The sequence below is a fragment of the Peromyscus californicus genome, unplaced genomic scaffold, assembly GCF_007827085.1.
Source record: "Peromyscus californicus insignis strain IS unplaced genomic scaffold, ASM782708v3 Scaffold_14__1_contigs__length_90479793_seg_2, whole genome shotgun sequence".
NCBI lineage: Eukaryota > Metazoa > Chordata > Mammalia > Rodentia > Cricetidae > Peromyscus > Peromyscus californicus.
The window spans coordinates 51,050,532-51,072,718 of NW_026294436.1; the positions used below are offsets into that span (position 1 = coordinate 51,050,532).

Here is a 22,187-nt window from a genome sequence, read left to right on the forward strand (position 1 = left end):
GGCAGCCGACCTTGAGGGCTGGGCAACAGGTGTCTCTGCAGGTCTCACACCAGCGCTCCACACTCTTGGGGAGAGTCAGAAAGTACTGCCATTCGCTAGTTGTCACCTTCAAACAGTCTTAGCCTCTGAGTGAGCTGTCGGCCCCACCCAACCCAACCTCTCATCTGTAACGGGCTTGGAGCATCAAAGGGAAGCCATAAGGAGAGAAGGAAGCAGAGGCCCCAACAGAAGTGAATGCCCCACAGCTTTATCCCCACTCCTAAACACCTTTCCAGGCTTCAGGGCACATGCTTTTTGTTAAGGGACTAAATCATTTCCAGATATTTCTCTGCATTTTTAAAGAACAGTGGTGACAATACTTGGCATGTGTATCCTTCCAAATCTTTGACTATGAACATATTATCTCATTTAACTCTCCCAGCTTGCCAGGCAGGGAGGAAACTGTATCCCGGTGAGGCCTCCAGACCTTGCATGCCTGATTCAGTATCCCATAGCACTTTAGGGATGGAGTTCTGTCTAGTGCCACCAGCTCCAGCTTCCTTAACCTAGTCTTTAAAGACTTTAAAGACCCCTGGGCTCTCCTCTAATACACCCACAACAACATATGCCCATGTGCCCAGAGGCCCTGGGGGAGCTGCTGTTGCTATGGAAACAAGAATTCCAGTCCATCTGTCCTTAAAATTATGGTTGTACCTAGGTGTCCCCACCGGCACTCATGTTCTTTGGTTTTCTAGGACTTGGGTAGGAAAGTCTGGTCCCAATAAGGGAAAGCCCTCCTTTGGCTGTTCCCTACCTCTCCCTCTCCAATCCCCGCTGAAGCCCAGCTCTCCTGGCCTTGGGGTTGGATGCCTGAGCAGTTCCCAAAGGTCCTCACAGCCTTGAATCTCCACCCACTCTCTGATCCACAGCCCGAGTGAGCTCAGCTGAAATAGTAAGTCTGAGTGGTGACCACAAAAGGTGGCATGAGAGAGCTGTAACCCATCAGCCACAACCATGAACATCCAACGTGAGTGGAAGCCTGTGTTGGCTATGTGCGCACAGACTTAAGGCTAGCCCCTGAGACTCTCCCCTGAGGCTAGCCTGCACCCCTCAGCACTCTCTGTGCAGAAATTCTGGGTCCTCCCAGCTCAAGCCTTGAAGCTGCTCTGAAGGTCTGACAGGAGCTCCCCACTGTACCAGCTGTATGCCATGCCCACATGCTCAGTACCCTCCAGCACGAGCATCCCTCTTTATCCTTCTGCAAGCCGGCCTGACCTGTCCTTCTGGATTGAGTTCAGTATTCCCTCACCTTACAAAATGCCCCATCTGCTCCTTACCCTAGGCAGGGTACCTCGGTCACATCTATTGGACATTGGATTAAACTCCAGCCAGCAGTCATCTGTCATTTTTCTGATTCCCTCAGGGGACTGCAAACCCCAGCCCCTGCCGAAGACAGGAGCCAAGTCTTTTTCCCACTGAGTCCAGACCCAGCAAAGAACCTGACCTACTGGGTACTTGTCAAATAGTTATCAAGCGAGTAAGTGAGCTTCTCCTCCCCATCCCAGACCACACTAGACTGCAGCTGGGAAGGCTTTTCTAGAAGCCATTCCCTTCTTATTACCCCAGTGCTCAGATTTTGCCCTACCCATGACTAGATCAAGTTCTTGTGCCTGCGGGCTCACTGCACACACGTGTGCGCGCGCGCACACGAACACACACACACACACACACACACACACACACACACACACACACACACCCCTGTTATTTCCCCCATCTGCAGATGCTTCAGCAGGAAGTACCAAACGGTTGCTTCATTTCCCAGAGTGTCCACATTCCCTTCCTGCCCTGCCTTGCTCTCCCCTCCCAGCTGGGAGGCAAGCCACAAGACTGATGGGCAGCAGGGCCCTGGAAGAATACTGTTTTGCTAGACAAGCTTGTGAATCCCTCTCACTTTGCACTCCCTCCCTGGTCTGTCCTGCTGAGCCTGCAATTTGTGTCTACCAGGTACAGCGAGGCTGTGCGGAAGCAGGCAGGCGGGGCAATGCAGCGATGTTCATCATGAGTCATAAAAATATCCATATCCTTTGGCCTAATAATTCCACTCTAATTCCACTCCTGGGAAATGCTTCCAAAGAAATTACTTAAAAGAAGAGAAGGATACACGTACTGTTTATAGCTATGTTATTTATAACACACAGAAAGTAGAAGCAAATGCCATGACCCAAAATAGAAATGATAAAATAAATGGTGGTATATTTGTGTAGCAGTCTATCACAAAGACATTTAAAATGAAAATACAACTTTGTAAGAACAAGGATATCGTCTTGTAAATTGCTTTAAATGAAGAGATAGAGTGCAGAGTTGGACGCATATATTCTTATTACAATTGTGTAAGTAGGGGCCAGTTGTACGCATATATTCTTATTACAATTGTGTAAGTAGGGGACAGAACAGTGGCTCAGCCGTTAAGAGCACTGGAGGACCCACGTTCAACGCCCAGCACCCATATGCTGCCTCATAATCATCCTAACCAGGGGATCCGATGCCTTCTTCTGACCATGTCAAGCACCCACATACATGCAAAAAAACCATCCATCCATACATAATAAAACAATAATAATAATTTAAAAGAGATTTTCATGTGGCTAAGAATAAGACAGACACATGAAGTTGGAAGCAGTTATAGTTAGTGGAATCATCATTTTCCCCCCATCCCACCTCTGCTCTGAGACAAAGGTTCCCAAACAGGTTCTTTTAGCCCAGGCTGACCTTGAAGCAGTTCCTGCTTCAGGCTCTTATTAATAAATTAATGTTTTCTATTTTTAAGTGACTAGAAACTATGGAAAATGCCTTCAACACCAAGTGCTAGGGTTTTCTAGAAGGACCCCCCCCCCACTCAATTGCAACTTTATTATGGAATATAGTAACAAAAACATGCCTCATTTGGACCTTTCCAGCACCTGATGGTGGGTTTATAAACTACATGTGGTGTAGGACTGTAGCTGACAGCCACCAAAACACTCAGAGGACATTTGCATAATGAACAAATAATTCTATATACCAAGTTCTCCATCTGGCTACCACTCTCCAGCCTCCGGGTCACAGCCCAGAGGTCCTGAAGATGCTGTTTCCTCTGAGCCCCCATCCTGGAGCTTGAGGGGAAGGAAGAGGGGTTGCACAGATCGCAGGGGCCTCCTAGGCGGGATAAGAAATTCTAATAGGCACAGAATTTATGCAGTGGAAATAAAGCCTGAGAGTGAGTCCCCTTTAATTTACTCTCCTCCCTCCATCTTCTTTCCCCTCCCCTCTCCTCCCCTCCCTTCTCCTCCCCTCCCCTTCCCTCTCCTCTCCTCCCCTCCCCTCCCCTCCCCTCCCCTCTCCTCCCCTCCCTTCTCCTCCCCTCCCCTCTCCTCCCCTCCCCTCCCTTCTCCTCCCCTCCCTTCTCCTCCCCTCCCCTCCCCTCTCCTCCCCTCCCCTTCCCTCTCCTCTCCTCCCCTTCCCTCTCCTCTCCTCTTCTCTCTTCTCCTCTTTTCTTCTCTCTTCTCCTCCCCTCTCCTCTCCTCCCCTCTCCTCTCCTCCCCTCCCATCCCTTCTCCTCTCCTCCCCTCCCCTCCCCTCCACTTCACTTTCCCCCTTTTCATTTCTGAAGAAAAGCGTTGGACTGGAGTTCTAGCTCCATCCTTCCCCGAGCTGCATTGCGATGTCTTCGCCCTCCCAGTCCCAAGGGCACCTCTCACTAGTGCCTCAGCCCATCAACTGGTATTTCTGCCTCCCTTTTCTTTGCGCACAACACAGCAGAGCCTGCCAGCACAGCTTCGGTGCCTTGAGAGCCTCTCCTCCAGGACCCTCATCATAGCCAGAAGGAGGCAGACACTGATCAAGGCTGTCTTTCTAATCAGCACATGGGCTCATGCACTCCCACTGGCCCCATCCCTGTGTGCGGCCCTGGGTGCACATCCTGCACATCGGAGACCCTGCAGTCTCTCACCAGCATCCCGTCACCATTGTTATCTGTTTGTAAAAAACACTTCCAGCTGCATAAATGCAGAATATATTTTCTCCATAAATCAATCCTCCAACGGCCTCAGTGCATTCACAGCACCCCAGCACATCTATTCCTTGCTGTTTTAGGAGCACATCATGTCTAACCACCACCAAATCTTCAGCTCACGGTCTTCACATTTTACTCCATCTAATAATCCAGACAGCATTCCCTGTGCACCTAGCTGCACAACTATTGCAGAATGGCTGAACAAGCAGATGTGTACTTCCAAGCCAGGTCTGTCCTTACTAAAGCTAAGCAGAGGACCTCACATTCATCCCTGCTTAATGTCATGATGTTGGCTTTGGCCCCGTGTCCCATCCTATATAAATCATTTTGAACTTGAATGTGTCATACATCATATTAAGTATCCCAGCTGTGGGTCATCTGGATTCTTTCTAGGTTTTATTCAAATCGTTAACAAAAATATTTAACAAGTAAGTGCCAAGGACAGAATGCTGTGGCTTGCCACTGGAGACTGTCCTCGGGAAAGACCTCTAAGGTCTTTAATGAGGATGCTTGGGACAGGGTAGCTCAATCTACTCTGAATTCATCTTGCAAAAAAAAAAAAATCCTTCATAATATAAGCAATGTGACTATTTGAGAAATCAGAATACCCTTGTTGGTATATGAAAACATTTGATTCTCTAAACCTAGCCAGAAGTTCTTGATTGATGTCAGCTGAGATGGGGAGAGGGGCTTATGACAGAATGTTTAGACTCATACTCTCCCATGCCTGCTGTGCTCCTAAGACTCAGCACCCCACTTTGTTCTGCTCCCCCGCAGGCCTCCCTACAGAAAGTTGGCAGGGAGATGGCGTGGGTAGGGTGTGGTGGGGAGGTGGGGGGCACAGGGGAAGCTGAGATGGGGCAGACTATAGGCTCCATTAGCCCTGACTGTATTTTCTTTGTTTTCAATTACCCATGACTAACTGTAATCCAAAAATACTGAATGGAAACTTCCAGAAAGAAAGAACTTATCAGCTACAAATTACACTGTCTTTGTCCAGTGTATCCATGTTGCATATGCTACCTGCCTGCCAGCTAATAGCAGATCTCCTGTCACATTGTTGCCGATGGTCAAGCAACTTTATTTCACTTAATTATGGCCCCAAAGCAGGAGGGCAGCAACAAGGGTGATTCGAACAAAAACTATGAAGTGCTTCCTGTGGATGAAAACCTTGGACATTTTTCAATAAGTTAGGAAGAAGGAAATCATCATCTGAGGCTGCTGAGGCTCTCTGTAAGACTGAATCGTCCATCTATGAAACAGAGAAGGAAAGAGGAACAACATAAAGGCATGGTAGCTTTGCAGATGTGCATCACACTAGAAAAGTTATGACCACGGCGCACGCTGTAATTGTGATGGAAAAGGCAAGACAGGTTTGACAACTTATGCTGGCTATCTCAGCCCTTGAGAGGCTGAGGCAGGAGGATTGCCACAAGTTCCAGGCCAGTGTAGAATATGAGTGAGACCCTGTCTCAAAGATAGACAGATAGATAGATAGATGGATAGATGAATGATAGATAGATAATAAATGGGGTAGGACATTAAATTACTAAATTACCAGGTGTGGTCCTCTGTGGTTTTAGGATCCCTTGAGGTCTGAGAATATACCAAGGGCGACCACTCTCCTTCCCAGTTTCTGTCTCTTCCCTTAGCCACTCTTCCAGGGTGAATGCATAGAACACACTTGCTGTCTGTGTCCACCCCTTTCCTTCCCTCCCCACCCCTTCCCTCCCCTAAAGCACATTTATTAAGTCAAGGAGTCTCCCTTCCTTAGGCAGGCCTTAGCTGCCCTGGGAGCCTATACTACCTTGATCTGCTATTTCACACCAGCCCAGCTGTCTGCAGAAGTCCAGAGAGGTGGGCTTGTGTGTGGTCTGCAATAACTACTTGTCTGTCACAGACCCTGGGGCTAGAGGGGAACTTCAGATGTCCTGGTATCCCCAACAAGGATGCTCTAACCACACGGGGCTGTTGTTTCTCTTCCAAATGATAACCTCCTCCCCAGACACACTATTCACACTGGCACTTTTCACTAGCTAACTCAGAGGTGTGTGCTCTTAAGACTTCCATTCTACAGATGGGAAAAATCAAGAGCTCAGGAGATCACAGTCTTGCAAATGGCAAAATCAGATTGAATCCCAAACATCTGGCTCCTGGGCCTTTGCTCTTTAGCACTTATGGGGCAATGCTGTCTCTGTAAATGGCCACAGGACACCTGTGATCCTGCCTTCAGGGACAAAGGCATGCCGTGTATGTATCATTCTCATTATAGGGTCCATAACCAAGGTTTTCAGATCTTCCAGTTTAGAGGAGTGAAAGTGTTTTGCATGGCACAGGTCAGAACTTATTTGTTACTACTACTACTACCACTACTACTATTTGTAAGATATGTCAATGGGGGATGCATACATGCCATAGTAGTCATTTTAAAGTCATAGGATAATTTTGTGGAGTTGGTTCTCTTCTTCCACCTTTACATGGGAACCCAATGATGGAATTCATGTCACCAGGCTTGGGCAGCAAGCCCTTGACTGGCTAAGCCATCTTACTGGCTCCAGAACCTTTGATTTGTTTTGTTTTGAGACAGGCCGGCCAACAACTCACCGTGAAGCTCTTGCCTTCATTTCCCAAGTCCTGGGGTTACAGGCATGCACCACCGTACCTGGTGTGGTGCTATGGACTGAACCCCAGTCTTTATGCATGAAAGGCAAATGTTCTATCAACTAAGCTATATTTCTGGCCCTAGAGCCACTTTTATGCTGTGGAAGTGTCCTTGCTGACACTAGAAGCCTTATGTCTCAAAGCTCTGCTCATGTCCCCCTCTCTTCTGATACCTATAAGACAACTTATAAGACAACACCTATGTGACAACTATAAGACCTACTTAGGGTTGTCACAATTATTTAAACATTAGTTTATTAAGTATTAATAATACCACCACCATGAATTTGTGGCTCTGTAGCTTTTCAGGTTGAAGGCATCGATTATCTTATTAATGACATGCGCAATCATATTTCCTTTTCAAATAGCCTTACGGTAAGGAGGTATTAGCTTTACTGATGGGGAATGGTCTCTGAGGTTGTTAATCCCCTGAACCTGAAACTCAGGTTCCATGTCTCCCCCAGCGCAGGACCCTCCTTGGCTTGCCATAAGTCAATTAGACGAGGGAAGAGGGCAGTCTCTCGCTACTATGCCCTTCAACTTCACCCCAAAGTTCCTCTGACCTTCACTAACCCCTTCCACAGGCTCAAAAGGCAGGACTTATGAACAAAGGTCATGGAAAAGAATGGTGATTCTTGGTGCCATGTACCTGCAAGTAGGGAAAAGGCTTAGGGTCTCTGTTTGATGGGGGGCGGGTTACTTTAAACTCAAAGTCTTTTAGGTGATTCACCACTGTGTTGCGGCAATAGGCAAAAAGGTTTTCAAATCCCAGGAGTCAATAAAACTATAAATTGCATCTCTTGATGGCACGCTCCGTGGAACGGACTGTCCCAGGACCAATATGCTTAAGAAACTGTCTAAATGGCCGCACCTAATGGCTTGGATATAGATGTCTCCAATGTTTTCCTATGGAAATGGGTAACTGACTGCCTTTCTAAATCATTCCCCAGGCACAGAGAACGGTTGGCATCGTTAGAACAATCTTTCCACTGGCAATGCAACTTTGACTTCAATCAGGAGGACCAGATCTGAACACAGAGCTCTGCAAATCTCCAGGGCCTGAGACTGAGTGATGCACATAACTGCTGCCCTCCTCGGCCTTCCCACCTCCATCAGCCTGAAGGACACAGCCTTGCCTCCAGACCAGCTCAGAGAGCATCAGTGCTGTGAAGCGAGACCCCCACAGCCCATAAAAGCCAGCCACGCAGGCTCTCGTCCTGTGAGCGGGTGGGAGGCCTGTGCTTTCTGGCCCCTGTGGTTGTGAGGAGCTGTGTGGCTACTTGTCACCTTTCCGGGTCTCAGATAAAAGACAAATCTGATGAGGTGGAGAAAAGCAGCCCCCCCCCCCCCCCCCCCGAAGAGCCCCTGGTTAAGCTGTGACAACCATGTAGCACGGGTCAGAAATGAGTAGACATTTGTTGTTTTCACTCACCCCAACTGTGGCCTTTGTTAGAGCAACACCCACCTGGCTTGTCTGGCTTGTAACTTAACTATCTACTCACCATCTATTATTTTTTTTAGATTGATTGATGATTGATTGATTCATTATGTATACAGTGTTCTGTCTGCATGTACCCCTGCCTGCCAGAAGAGGGCACCAGATCTCATAATAGATGGTTGTGAGCCACCATGTGGTTGTCAGGAACTGAACTCAGGACCTCTGGAAGAACAGCCATCTCTCCAGCCCTCTCTCTACTCACCATCTTGGCAGAAGCAACCACACATGCTGTCTTGCCTCTATTCCTGCACCCCTCTCCACCTCCGGGTGGGAGAGATCCCGAGAGCAACTATTGTGTCTCAGTAGCTCTCATTTGGTAACTGATCAGTATTTGTTAGATAAAAGAATGAAAGAATGGGTGAATGAATAAGGAATGTGAGACTAGAACTTGGAGTGAGATCAGGTACAAAGTCAGTTTATAATCTTGCCTCACCTGCCCCTTCCTGAAGGTGGTGATAAACTTTCTTGCCACCATCCTGAATCATCACCGAGGGCCCTAATTTAGTGACACATGTCTCTGTAGGCAACACACAGAGAGAAGAGGGATGTGGCCCCATGCCAGAACTAGCACGTACTAGGGGTGAAGAGAGGTCTGAAGAGGATTGTTCCCTGGAGCCCCTGTAGGGAGTGTGGTTCAGCTAACGCCTGGCCACAGCCATCTCTTAGCAGAACCCTAGCAAATGCACACACTGGCTAATGCCCTTGACTTTGGCGTCTCCATCTGTGCCGTTCCATGGTAGCCTGGAGTACCAGGCATCTCACTGAGTTTCCCACACATTTCCACAAGGAAGACTTGTAGAATCATCCATACTCTCCTTGGATGTAGTGGGTAGCCATTCCAGCCTTGATCTGGAAGTTCCAACCCCCATTGAAGCTTCAGTAACTGTCACACCTACAAGGCAGGGCCAAGAGATCCGGAAGACCCGAGATCCGAATGCGCTGGCTCTCTTGGTTCCTGGACCCTGGACGCTGGAGGTAGACCGAGCAGAGTTCCTCAGAGAACACTGCTGGACTGCACCTTTCCCAGACCCTGTAGCCTATCCCTTCACTTGTAAGTTACCCCACAAAATAAACCTCCCTTTTAGCTACATGGAGTGGCCTTAATAATTTCACCAATACTTGGAGTATTCAAAGCCAGGCCATCCTGAGGGGACATGGCCACAGGCAGCCAATGGGGACCACAAATCTCCCCCAAGGAAGCCTCCTTGGGGTGGAAAACAACCCAGTGAGGGAGACACAGGGCTGCACTTGGGGGGTGGGGGTGGGGGAGTGAGGGCTGGGCCCTTTCTAGCCTTGGCTCTGGGTCTTCTGACTCTAGTTAAAACCATGATAATGAAAACTCCTTTTCTCCCAACTCCCGTGGAGAATAATGCTTGCTGGGAGGACCTCAGATACCGAACACTAGAATTTGGAAGACAGCTACAGAGACAGACAGCCAAGTACACATGAGTGAGGTGAGGCATGTGGATCAGATGTGTCCTGTCAGGCCCGGGGCTGCGAAGGCCTTTGCCATCGCTCTGACTCCGCCACTGACTGGCTTCAAGTGTGGTCATCAGTACATCAAGTTTAAGGACCCCGCCTTTAAAATAAAGGGGGATGAAAGAAACTGTTAAGTTCTTTTACATTCCAAACTCTTAGCTCTGAAAGTCAGTTTTTAAGCTGGATGAAGTAACGCACACTTATAATGCCAGCATTTGGGAGGTGGAAGAGGATCAAGAACTTAAGTCTGGGCTATTTGAGACCCTGCCTCAAAAAAACTTAACAACAACAACAACAACAAAAGTCAGCTTTCAAAATTCCACTTCCTTTTTTGTCATAGATGTTGGCAGCAGTGGCCTCCAGAGACACAATGGAGCCTTCCTGAAGTCTTTTAGATAAGGATTCAGTATTAATTCACCTAAGCCAGGTCTTAAAAAATTCCAAGCCTTGAGCTGCCTGGTCTAGCACAGGCTGAAGGAAGACTGTCTAGAAAGAAGAGAAAATAGGAACCCTAGTCCCACCCCCGGAGTGGTTACTGGTAGCTCTTGTGGAGATCACCTTCCAGATCTTCCAGCAACACAGACCCTCACCTACCTTATCTAGAAAGCAGATGTAATTAGATTTTATAAGGATTAAAATGATACATTTATGGAAAACACCTGCATATAGTAGGTATACAGCACGTTGTAGTAATCACCATGATGACAGCTTCTAAATGTTGCCCACACAGCTATTGCTGTGGTGACTGGGAATGAATTTCCCACTATCCATCAATTCATATCTCAAAAGCATGACAAGCCAGGGACCTGAGGCCGAGGAATGTATTCTAGAGGACTGAGAGAGTAGGGGGTGGGGCAGTGAGCTGGAATAAGTGGCCTTGTAGCTCATGTGTTTGGAATGAACTATTCGGGGTGAGGGTCGAGCAGGGAGGGAGGTTCAGAGGAGGTGGAAGCCTTTCAAGGCATTTTAAACGATGGAAATGCCCTCTCGGGTGGGTGTCTTGAGTTGTGCAACAACAACCACACGCTCAGCCTTTCGTTTCCGCTGCTCTGTTTCAGCTGGGTGGGGCTAACGTGTGTGTGTGTGTGTGTGTGTGTGTGTGTGTGTGTGTGTGTGTGTGGTCTGCTGCTGCTCCTTGGCCCACCTGGCTCGTCCCTGAGCTGGCTGGAGACGAGGAGAAACATCGGCTTTTTGCAGAATGAGCTGGATGTGCAACCACAATGAGAGGAATGAGTGGGCTGCAGGTGGAAAGGGACAAAAGATTGTGCATGCGTGTGTGTGCATGTGCATGCGTGCATGCGTGTGTACGTGTGTGTGTACGTGTGTGTGTGTGTGTGTGTGTGTGTGTGTGTGTGTGTGTGTGTGTGTGTGGTTTGTTCTCTGAGGCCTCTAGTCAAAAAAGACAAGAGGGCCTTGAGGATGGCTTTGGTGGACTTGACCTGGGGGGCCAAGACCCGGTTTCAAACTGATGTCCTCAGTAGGAGCGGCAGACAGGGGCGAGCTCACTGAGGCCAAAGCCCCCAAGGCTGCCAGATGAAGGACTGACAGGAAGCACCTGGAGGGAAGCCCAAGGAGGAAGCCTGTTTTCTCTCTCTGCTACACAGAAGAAGCCGACTTTGAACTCCACACACCTCACAGCTTATCAAGATCACATCTTGTATTTTTAAGATGTCATGTCATACGTGGAGACCTTGTTTCTCCAAATACGAAAGAGCCCTTTTAGGGTAGTAACTGCAATCTACATTTCTCTGCTACCACCGGGCTGGCTCCTCCCTCTCAAATCTTGTCATCTCTTTTTCCTTCCAGGAACCAACTGCGTCTAGTCTCCTCGCACACCGGGCTGTTTGCTTTGACTGGAATGTACTCTTTCTAGTTTTCTGCTGCTGGCTAACTCCTCGTCTTCCCTCAACACTCAACTCAGAGGTCATCCATCACAGGAAGCCCCACCCCACCCCACCCCACCCCACCCCACCCCAGGCTGGGTGTGGCACCCCTCCTCCAGTGGGGCAAGCACTCATCCTGTTCTGCAATTAAGGGTTTAGTGCTTATTTCCCCTCTTAGAGGGCCAGCAAGGGGAGAGATACCATCGCCGCTAAAGTCCCAGTGCCTGACAGGCAGTAAGTGATCATCAACAGCTCCGCGGGCTGGGGCCGTAGCTCAATGAGTTCAGGCTAGCCCTGCAAGCATAAAGATTGGGTTAAAAGGGGGTGTGTCTCAGGCATGGTGGCGCATGTCTGAATCGGCAAGCGCTAGATTTCGTGGCTCTCAAAACGCAAGATGGAGAGCAATTGAGGATGACAGTGTCGCGCTCTCTGTCCTCCACATGAACTTCAGCACTCACATACGCGTGCAAATAGTGCAAACACACACAAGTTTAAAAAAAAGAAAAGAAAAACGAGCTATCTGATATCTAGCAAACTGCCACTAATAGATTTATAGAAGACTCAGCTGGAGAAAGAGTCGCGATTGCCATCCACAGACCCGGAGGATGGTCCTGAGCTGGTGCAGGCAGGTCCGAAACAGAGGGCAGGGCAGAGGATGCTCTGAGAGGTTCACTTCGTGGCCAGGAAGAATGAGAACTCCACTGTCCAGAACTGAGAATTTCTGGTTGTGGACTCCTACTGTTCACCGAGGATGGGATTTAGTGACACTTGGTGTGGGCCTCTTACAGGGGTTAGGGTCCTACACGCCCACTTCACCTCTCCTAGGGAGCTACTGAGCGTTGAATGGCAGTGACCGGAAGCCCTCTCCCTAGAACAGGATTGACCCACCCAATTGCATGACTTGACACGGTGAGCCTCATGGACTAGTTAGTCTCCACAAATCCCTACAGCCAGTATTCAGAAAACCCCAAAGGGAAAAAGGTGGGGAGCACCCTGCCCCCCAAACCAAAGGACAAAGGCAACGTCCTCTCTGGTCTGGCTCAGGTAGATCCTTTTGGGAGTTGAGCTCTTGGTGGGTCCTAAGGCAAGCAGTTGAGGGTTGTGGTTTATCGGTTGTGCCCTGCCTGTGGTATCACACGATGTGTCCACCTGACACCGTGAAGGTGGACACGAGCCACGTGCTGCTGTTGTGATGAAACTTTATGAGGCTGACTTCTTAAAGCGTGGGCTAACCTACTCCCCAGATAAGAGGAGAATCACAAGTTGTTGCTTTCCAAAGGTCCGACCGCACCACAGCCCCAGCATACCTCAGAGTCTGGTTTGCTCATTCCCAGTAAGGCAGACGCCATTAGGGATTGTCTCGTTTCTCCCAGAGCTACGTGACTTTTCTAGCGCGTTAGGTAGGCCAGACTTGGCTCTGCAAACCTCAAGACCCTGTCACTAGAGGAAGGCAGAGTTGCCTGGAGAGTTCCCTGGAACCGAAAGGCTTTCTCCTGTGGCTCTGATAAGATGACTGTGTTGCTGCGCCGCCAGCGTTCAGATTTCCCACGGAACCGCGGGAGCCAGGCTCAGGCTCTCCTTGCTGTGGGCAGCCTGCTGCGGATCAGGCTCTGAAATCCGACTCCGCTCCAGGAATGCTCTCATCCCTCCGCGATAGGGCCGGGTCCCGACAGCGTGCCTACCCGAAACTACTCCTGTTCTCACAGCCCAGCCAATGGAAGATGTCTGCGAAGTGGAGCCAGGGTGACTGCGAGGGTCCCACCCAGCAAGAGCGAGAGAGGAGTCGGTATCCCGGCATGCCCACAAGTCCACCCAGCCTGTCTGCCGCTTCAGGGGGTGAATAGCCCCACCCCCACCCCCGTTAGGACCACCAGCCTCCAACAGCAGGCAGCACACCGTGGCTCAGTGACAGGGTCGGGGAAACCAGCGAGGTTCCCAGGGACATCTCCAAAAAAATCTTTTTGTTTTTCTTCCCTAGATTCGGCATTTCTGCTCCAGTAAATAAATACAATAAAAATAAAGTAGAGGGTCAGGCAAGATGGTTCGATGGGTAAATGTACTTGCTGGGAAAAGCCAGACAACCTGGGTTGGCCCGGGGGTTCTCACGGTGGGAGGAGAGAACTGATTACTGGAGGCTGTCCTCTGATCTCCAATGCACAGTGTAGCATTCGAGACCCCACATTCATGCACACACACAATCATGATAATAATAATAATAATCATAATAATCAAACAAAAAATAATGTGTTTAAATGGTCTAAAAATAAAGTAGCAAATGTTTAACAAGGTAAAAATACATGAAGGTTGCAAAATGAATACATCATACATATATCAGTATGTACGCATGTATATACACACACACACACACTCATATTGCTGATATTGTGAGGATGAAAAGACAGCCCCATTTCGTGTGTGTGTGTGTGTGTGTGTGTGTGTGTGTGTGTGTGTGTGTTGACTCTGCTGCTCTAAGCTCCCATGTGTTGTAATTAAAGGGTGGACCATCACAGCCAGCTTGATCACACACACACACACACACACACACACACACACACACACACACATGCATGCACGCGCCTTTGAGACAGGATCTGTCTCACTAGGTAGCCTTGGGTGGCCTGGAACTGGCTGTGTAGACCAGGCTGACCTTGAACTCACAGACATCCACCTGCCTCTGCCTCCCAAGGCCTGTGCTACCATTCTCACATCACTTTTTAAAAAATATTTTTTATTTACGTGTGTTGACTCACTTAAAAAAAACAACATTACTTATGTGTATGTACACATTCACGCAGGTGCCCTCCGAGGCCAGGAATGGGTTGTCCCTGGCTTCCTATCTACTATAACTTCACTATTACTGTTTCTAGAGACAATCACTTCTGTATCCAAAGAAATCTGCACATCTCAGAGTGCTGAAATTACTGCTCAGAAAGGTCAGACCAACCAACAAACACACTAAAGTCTGCTATTTCTTTTCTTCCTTTCTTTTTTCTCCTTCTCTCTGTTTTAAAAGTCTGATCTCTCTCATCTCCAATAACATATTCACTCAATCAGCATGTCTTGTTTGGTGCCCATGAGGCCCTAGATAAATAAAATAAGGACCCTCCCAACAGGGAGCCAGAGAGCCAGCCCCAGTGGGGCTGGTCAAGTGCTTTGTAGAGGCTGGGGGCCTCTGGGAAGGCTCCCAGAGGGGTAACATTTGAGCTACAGGTAGTTTCTATTAACTTAGCAGGCAAATTTTATTGGGAAATTTGGGTTCAGTGATGGGCACTGTGAAGACCCACAGACCAGTAAGACAGCCTGTCCTACATTGAGACTCTCTCTCTCTCTCTCTCTCTCTCTCTCTCTCTCTCTCTCTCTCTCTCTCTCTCTCTCCTCTGCACCTCCCTCTCTCTGCTAGGGATCAAACCCAGGGCCTCACACATGCTATGCAAGTGATCCATCCGCTCTTCTGGGCACCCTGGTGAACTCAAATGCAGATGTAGTTCCTGCTTCCCCTCGAGCACATGGTCTTGACTTTCTCACTTCCTACCCTTTGTCTTTCTCATGGAGTCAGACTACATCCCAGGTCTCAAAGGGGCTCCTCAGCCTGAGCCTGAGTACCTTGCTTACTCATGGGCGGGCGGCATCTACCACCTTGAGGCGTCATGGCTGCTGCCACACACACCTCTCAGTTTCCTACTGTCTGTGGAGCAGACTCCAGGGCCATTCACGAACTGGCCTTCAAGGGCTGAAAATGGTAAATCAGAAGTCAGGAGCACAGCTAGGGAGGGAGATTTTGTATGAAGAAAAGGTAACGCCTTCCGGGTGGCTTACATTTTGGCTCCCGATGGCTCACCCACCTGGTCAGTGGCCCCCATACTCATTGGTCTTACGGCTTTATCTTCTCACTTTCACGTTTTTTTCTTTTAGTGATCCCTCCCCCATATTCCCCTCCATCCAACTGTCCTGCCTTCCTGAATGAAGCTGGAGTGTTCCTTCTGCACCTTCCTTGTGTTTCTCCACCCGATGCTGCCTCTGTGTCAGGGTTTCTTCTTCTGCGTGGCCTCGGCCCTGGCCTGTACAAGCCATGCTTGCTGAAGCAGTCACTTAGCACACACTGTCACAGAGCGATGTGGAACGGGATATGTGAGTCCCATTTCCTCTTTTGGACTGGGAGTGTTTGAAAGGCAGGGGTCAAGTGCCACCTTGTTGTGTTTATTCCAGAGAGGTCCCTGTGGGCTGAGGTGTGATTAACGCGACTGATAGCAGTCACAGTGATTTGAAGATTTCCCTAACATGTGCAGCAGGTAAGTAAGTGTGGGTTTGAGCGCTAGAGCCAAGTCCTGTTGATCTGGTTTAAATGCTCGATATGGGGACGTGATGTGACTCCGTTTCTTCTCAAATAAAGTAAGTAGCTCCTTCAGGCGGCTGATTCAGGGATCCAGCTCCACCCATGGGCAGGTCATGTACCTATCACAGAAGCTCACTTCCTGGCCGAGAGTCATCACTTCCTCTGTCCTCTGTTTTCCTCTTTACATCCTTTCCCAGTGCAAGCTGTTGCAGTGTTTTGGTTCATTTGTTTGTTCCGGCTTTGCCAAAGAAACTTCAGAAACAGTCACTGCCAACCAGCAAGCCCATACCTCAGGACTGTTGTAAGCAGATCTGCCCAGCATTCTGGCTGACTAGGCAATCGCTCCCTTTCTTGGTCCAGCGTTTGGCACATCCAGTCCCTTTCAGTTACTGTATAAATCAGCTCATAGCTGGGAGAGCCTTCTTTCATGCCTCCCGCCTACCCAGCCACACAGGAAGTTGCTGGGCTGATATTTTCAGGGCCTTGGACTTCTTCTGTTTCTTCCTCAGTTGAGGGAGGAAGAAGCGTCCCTGTGGAAGCCCTCTGTGCTTCCCTAGGTTAAAGTTAGAAGTTGGATTGGGCCTTCATGCAGCAACCTGCTGGAATCCCAGCTGTAGCTCCATCTTATGTCCACTACAGTTCTGTTAGTGATCCCACAAGCTTCCAGCTTGGCGCCCAAAGCAGCCCGAGTTCTCCCCCGAGGAGGGAAGTTACAAGTACAGCAGTTTCTTTGTGGGTCTGTCCCCCACCAGCAACTTGCGTGTTCCTCGGGCCATCTCTCTCCTGTAGCAGTAGACAGCTCAAAGAATCCCACGGTTTTGAGTTTGCAGGGTCTGGAGCAGACTTGGGAACCCATCTGCAATGCTTTGTGGTCTGTCTACCCTAAACTGCTACCTCTGACTTGTAAATATTGCTACAGAGAGCCCATCACCACCCCCAGCATCCCAGGTACTCAAGTCCCCCAGAATGCAACCCTTGTTTCTTCTTAATGACAGCTGGTTGAGCTGAATACCCAGGACAGACCTATTGTTCTTTGAGAGGTGGCAATAGACAGCAAAGCTTAGAAAAGATGAGTGGGCTCAGGCCTGGAAGGAGTCCCACTCCTGTGCACTGGGATCACTGCAGACCACAGTCTAGGGAGGAGTCCCACTCCTGTGCACTGGGATCACTGCAGACCACAGTCTAGGGAGGAGTCCCACTCCTGTGCACTGGGATCACTGCAGACCACAGTCTAGGGAGGGGTCCCACTCCTGTGCACTGGGATCACTGCAGACCACAGTCTAGGGAGGAGTCCCACTCCTGAGCACTGGGATCGTTGGAAACCACAGTCTAGGGAGGAGCAGTTTCCTTTTGAGTGGGAGTGGGAATCACCATAAAGGCCTAAGGTATTTTCACCTCTTTCCCCTCTTTGAAAGTCCCAGGTCCTGCTGAGACTGACTAAGATGAAATAAAAGGGCACACTTTCTTTTTTGTGGCAGTGGGGAATTGAACCTGGGGCCTTGCCCTTGCTGTGCCTCTGAGCTCACCTGTAGCTGCTCTGGGTTTGAAGGAGGGCATCTTTGGAAGTCTGTAGGTGTGGAGAAGGGAGCGAGGTGAAGTAATGCTCCCAGCTACTCCTCAGATGGAAAGCAGTGGCCTGTATTCCACTGAGGTTGGAAAAGGGCAGGCAAAGTCCCAGGTCTCCTCTCAGAAGTGCATAATTCCAGGACTCACCCCTGCACACCCCTCAGAAATGGCTACCACACCCCAAGGTGCACACAACCTCAGAAGGTGGGACATCCGGGGAGCCTCCAGTTTCTCAGAAATGGGTTTACTTGACTGACGATGAAGGGACCTTTTCACAAAGTTATGAAAGAAGATGTGACCGGCACAAGGGGCACTTCAGAAGCAAGAGGACAACTGGTCTCAAAGACCTTGCTGCCAGCGGAAGGGGAAGCCATTCCCGCAGAGTCCCAGCCTCAACTACCAGCTCTTTCACTCAGTGCCTCTGAGTCAGGGTTGCTGGAGTTTTTGTTTTGGGGTTCTTGGCTCATACCTTTATCGGTTTATGACCTTAGCTGTACCTAACTTTATTTTCTAAAAAAAAAAAAAAATGTATGTGCACAGCCGAAACACCCGAATCCCTGAAAAGGGACGCCCCGCTTCGTCTTCAGATCCTGACGAGCCCACAGGGGTCTTCTAGGTAGGAGTAAGGACCAACCTCTGGAGTTGGCCTGGGGACTTTGGAGCTGTGTGCTCCCTGCTGTGAGCAGGGACAGCGACCCGGGCAGGAGCGCCTTGACCTCACTCTCCCCTCGTCCCCCACCCCCACCCCAGTCCCGCGTCTCCGTCGATCTTTACCTCCATGTCCTCCAGGTAGTCCTCCGGCGGCGGATACGCCCGCTCGCTCGGGCAGGAGCTCGCGATCCCCGCTGTCCCCTCCGCTCCCAGCCCGGGCCACTCTCTCGGACTGCAGCCGGCACAGGGCGAGTGGGCGGCGGCGCGCGCCTGGCTGCGCTCGGCTGCGGGACTGTCCCGGTCGGGGGCCCTGCGCCAGAGAACGAGGAAGGAGGAGGAGGAGGAGGAGGGAGGGAGGGACCGAGGGACGCCGGAGGAGGGGAGGGCAATGGAGGGGAGCAGGGAGGGAGGCCGGATCGGGTTTAAATTTAGACACAAATCTAAACAGATACTGTCCCTTCCAGGGCAGGACTCAAGAGCCGGAGCCACGACTCCATTAATCTGCCCAAACATGGGCTGGGCAGCACCGCGCCCCCTTTCTCGCGAAGTTTCTCAGGACCCCGGGCTTTGCACGTTTTCAGACCGCATCAGCTCTCCCTCTTTTAGCCTGCCTTCTTTATTTTCCTTGCCCCTCACATTAGAATTGTCTTTTCATTCTTTTTCTCTTTGCCATTTCCTTCTTTTCATACCCATCTTTGCAGCCTCTTCCTCTTCCCCTCCACATCCTTCTCTTTATTACTTAGCCTCGTACCTAGCTTTCCTGGATTCAGTAGCCTAATAAGAATACCTTTGTTTTGACACTTCTTTAACTGTCCACCCTCCAGGATTCCGATTGCAAGAAACAGTTATCAGGTTGTCGATGTTATCTTTCTGTGGAGGAGGGGTGGAGGGACGGAGGAAAGGAGGGAGGGAAGGAGGGAGAGAGGAACCCAAGCAAATTTTTCAAGTTTCCTGTAGCAGCAAGCTTCTCTTCACATCTGCCCTGATGCGTGCATGCCTGGGGTTTGTGGGAATATCTGCTCCCACAGGCTGCTTGCTAAAGGACCTTTTCTCCATTCCTATTAAATATAGCAAAGGGCACGGTCCTAAGCATCCGATTCACATAAGCCCAGCTTAGCAACTCTCCCCAAGGGAGGTCGGTTTGTACAGCTCTCGGGACAGCAAAAAGCCTGTGTGGGAGGGATGTAGCGTCTTTGAATCTGTGCCAGGGCAATTGTCTGCTGCTGGATTATAGCTCTAGGTGCCCCTTCTGGATCCCATTTCCCGGAGGGAAATGCCTTCAGGGGACTGGCTGACAAGGATGCCTGTGCGCCTTCTTACAGCATCCCTCAACTTTGTCCTCCAAACCAGGACCTGCTGCTACGCAGGGGAGAGAGAGAACCAACACGGTGCCGGACCACAGGACAGGTGAACGTTGGTGCTGCACCTATGCAAGGAGCCCGAAGAGAAACCACTACCACTACCGGAAACCATCAGAGAACTCGCCCACACTGCAGAAGGCTGTCCTGACTGCTTCTCATCACGGTTGGTCTGTGGACTTTGAGGTCACAGGCCTTCTAAACCTTACTTTGTAAACCATGATGTCAGGGCAGACTGTAGTTCATTGAACTCAGCATGGGGGCAAGACCTGTGTTTTCAGAAGCAGACCGGGGTTAGACTCTAGCCCGCTGCTTTCTGGCTGTGCTCCTTTAGAAAAGCCCACTTACCTGATCTTCATTTTCTGCATCTTTACAGTGCAGCTGATGCTCTGGAAAGAGCGGCTTTTTTAATAGTGCTTGTCTCATGCACAGGGTTCAGACGGACAAGCAACCCATAGTCCTTCTATTTAGATCCATACATTCTGGGGCCCAGAGAAAGAGTTCCCATATTCTTATCTACATAGCTGCAAGAAGGGTTCTAAAACAAAGATGGAAGCAAGAAAGGAATGTCTTGATGATCTTGAATTTTTGATCCCCCTGCCTCAGCTCCCTGATACTGGAGTGACAGGTGTGTGCCTCCAGGTCAGGGTGACTTTCCTCTCCTTCTTAGAGCTGGGGGCTCCTTTCCACTCAGAGAGAGCAGCATGAGTCTTCGGATTCCACAGGCAGGAGGGCGGAAGTGCCTACCCAGAAGAAACCGTTAGGCCCCAGATAATATCACAGCCACCAAGGTGACGTGCAGCTGCTCTCCTGCCCAACCCTGCACGGGGGGGGGGGGGCCCCCACCTGGGCTGAGAACAGATGATCCACAGAGCAAACACCACAGCCTCTTCATGCTCCTGGGGCCAAGTGCAAAGCGGGTGGTTGCCTCAGAGCCCCAGCAGGGCCCTTCTCCCAGGGGAGGAGCAGAACGGAACAGGGAAATCCAGAGCTTCGTCGAGCAATCTGGAGTGTGTGTGGAATGTATTCTCCCTTTATCCTTCCTCCCACCTCTGTAGAATATCACCAGAAACCAAGTGGAGACAGACAGTCTGCTAAACATCCAGCTCTTCTCACAGCCAAGGGGAAGAGAAAGCCGCTGTCTTAGCCCTCCTCCCTCCACTCTCCAGGGTCTAGCTGGCTCAGAAGGACCCACTTCCTCCACACTCAACCCGGGCTTCCCCTTTACATACTCTAACAAATCTAAACCAGCCAAGCAAGGAATGGAGGCAAGACCATGGAATACCAGAGATGCTGCTTGAGCCAGGGAAGGGCAGGAGAGGAGGACCCATGTATACAGGCAGTCCTCGTGCGTAGGTTGTCAAGAACAACTCGATGAGTGACTATGTGGAGAGACGAACAAAGAGCAAAGTGGATTGGTAGAATCTGTGCGTGTAAAGAAAAGGCGGAGTTGTTCAGGGACTGCACCGGCACTTGCGCCTGGTCCTAGGGGAAAAATGAGGTCGTGAAAGGGAAGGTCATCAGAAGCCGTAAACGGTAACCAGGTACAAGCGGAAATGCAAGGGGCTCCAGTTAGTGACCTCTTTGTAAGCGGCCCTCCTGGGCGGCTGATCACTTAATGAACTCATTTCTTACATCTGAGGTAGGGGCTCTGTTATCGATTCTGTCACTGTAATAAAATGTCCTCACCCAAAGCAACATAGGGGCTGTGGGGTTATCGGCTTACAATCCCAGGTTGCGGCCCATTATTTTTAGGGAAATCAAGGCAGGTGCTTAAAATACCACATCCCCAGTCCAGACCAGAGAATAAAAACATGATCCTTGCTTGCTCTGCTAGCCTTCTTCACTTTACACAGTTCAGGCCCAGCCAAGGGAATGGTGCTGCCCACAGGGGGTTGGGTCAAGTAACAATCAAGACAGTCCCGCCACAGACATACCCACAGGCCAACCTGAGCCAAATAATTCCTCCCTAAGACTCCTCCCAGCTGGTTTTAGGCTGTGTCAAGTTGACAGACCAGCCAGCATAGCCTCTCTGTGTCCCAGGCTGGCTTCGCCCTGTAACCTGCCTGTCTCAGTGCTGTGATCACAGGTGCGTACCACCACTCCTGGATTATTGATGGTCTACTTTTAATATTTAGAGCAAGAAGAAAATATTCCTGCCAGGCGGTGGTGGTGCACACCTTTAATCCCAGCACTTGGGAGGCAGAGGCAGGTGGATCTCTGTGAGTTCAAGGCCAGCCTGGTCTACAGAGTGAGTTCCAGGACAGGCAGGGCTACATAGAGAAACCCTGTCTTAATACAGACAAACAAAGCAACCCACCAACAACAAAACAAAAAAAAAAAAAAAAAAGGAAGAAAGAAAGAAAATACTCTTTAGTGAGAAAATATTCTTTAGTGACTATAAATACTAACTAAAATGCACACACAGTTGTCTCACAGTGAATAGTTCCAGGAGCACTGGTCCTACCTGCCACAGACGCCCAAATCTGTGGTACTCGGGTATTTTGTATAAGATTGCATGATACTTGCGTATAAGCGATGCACAGATTCCTGTATACTTTAAATCACCTCTAGGTTACTTAATTCTTAAATTTTTACATGTATTTATTTGTTCTCTCTCTCTCTCTCTCTCTCTCTCTCTCTCGTGTGTGTGTGTGTGTGTGTGTGTGTGTGTGTGTGTGTGTGTGTGTATGTGTGTGAGCACACATACTGCACAGTCCATGTA

General features: G+C 49.7%; 1 protein-coding gene across 2 annotated transcripts in view; it reads right to left on the reverse strand.

Annotated features, from left to right (window-relative positions):
- The window catches only part of Rcsd1 (RCSD domain containing 1), a 64,057-nt gene extending 42,978 nt beyond the window's left edge, over positions 1-21,079 (reverse strand). Inside the window, exon 1 of one of the 2 annotated variants that reach the window (XM_052737477.1) lies at positions 18,228-21,079. In XM_052737477.1, coding sequence (XP_052593437.1) covers positions 18,228-18,617 — 390 coding nt within the window. In that variant the 5' untranslated portion in view covers positions 18,618-21,079. The remainder of the gene's footprint in view (positions 1-18,227) is intronic. The other variant, XM_052737476.1, reaches the window with a different exon arrangement.
- Between the last annotated feature and the right edge of the window lie 1,108 nt (positions 21,080-22,187).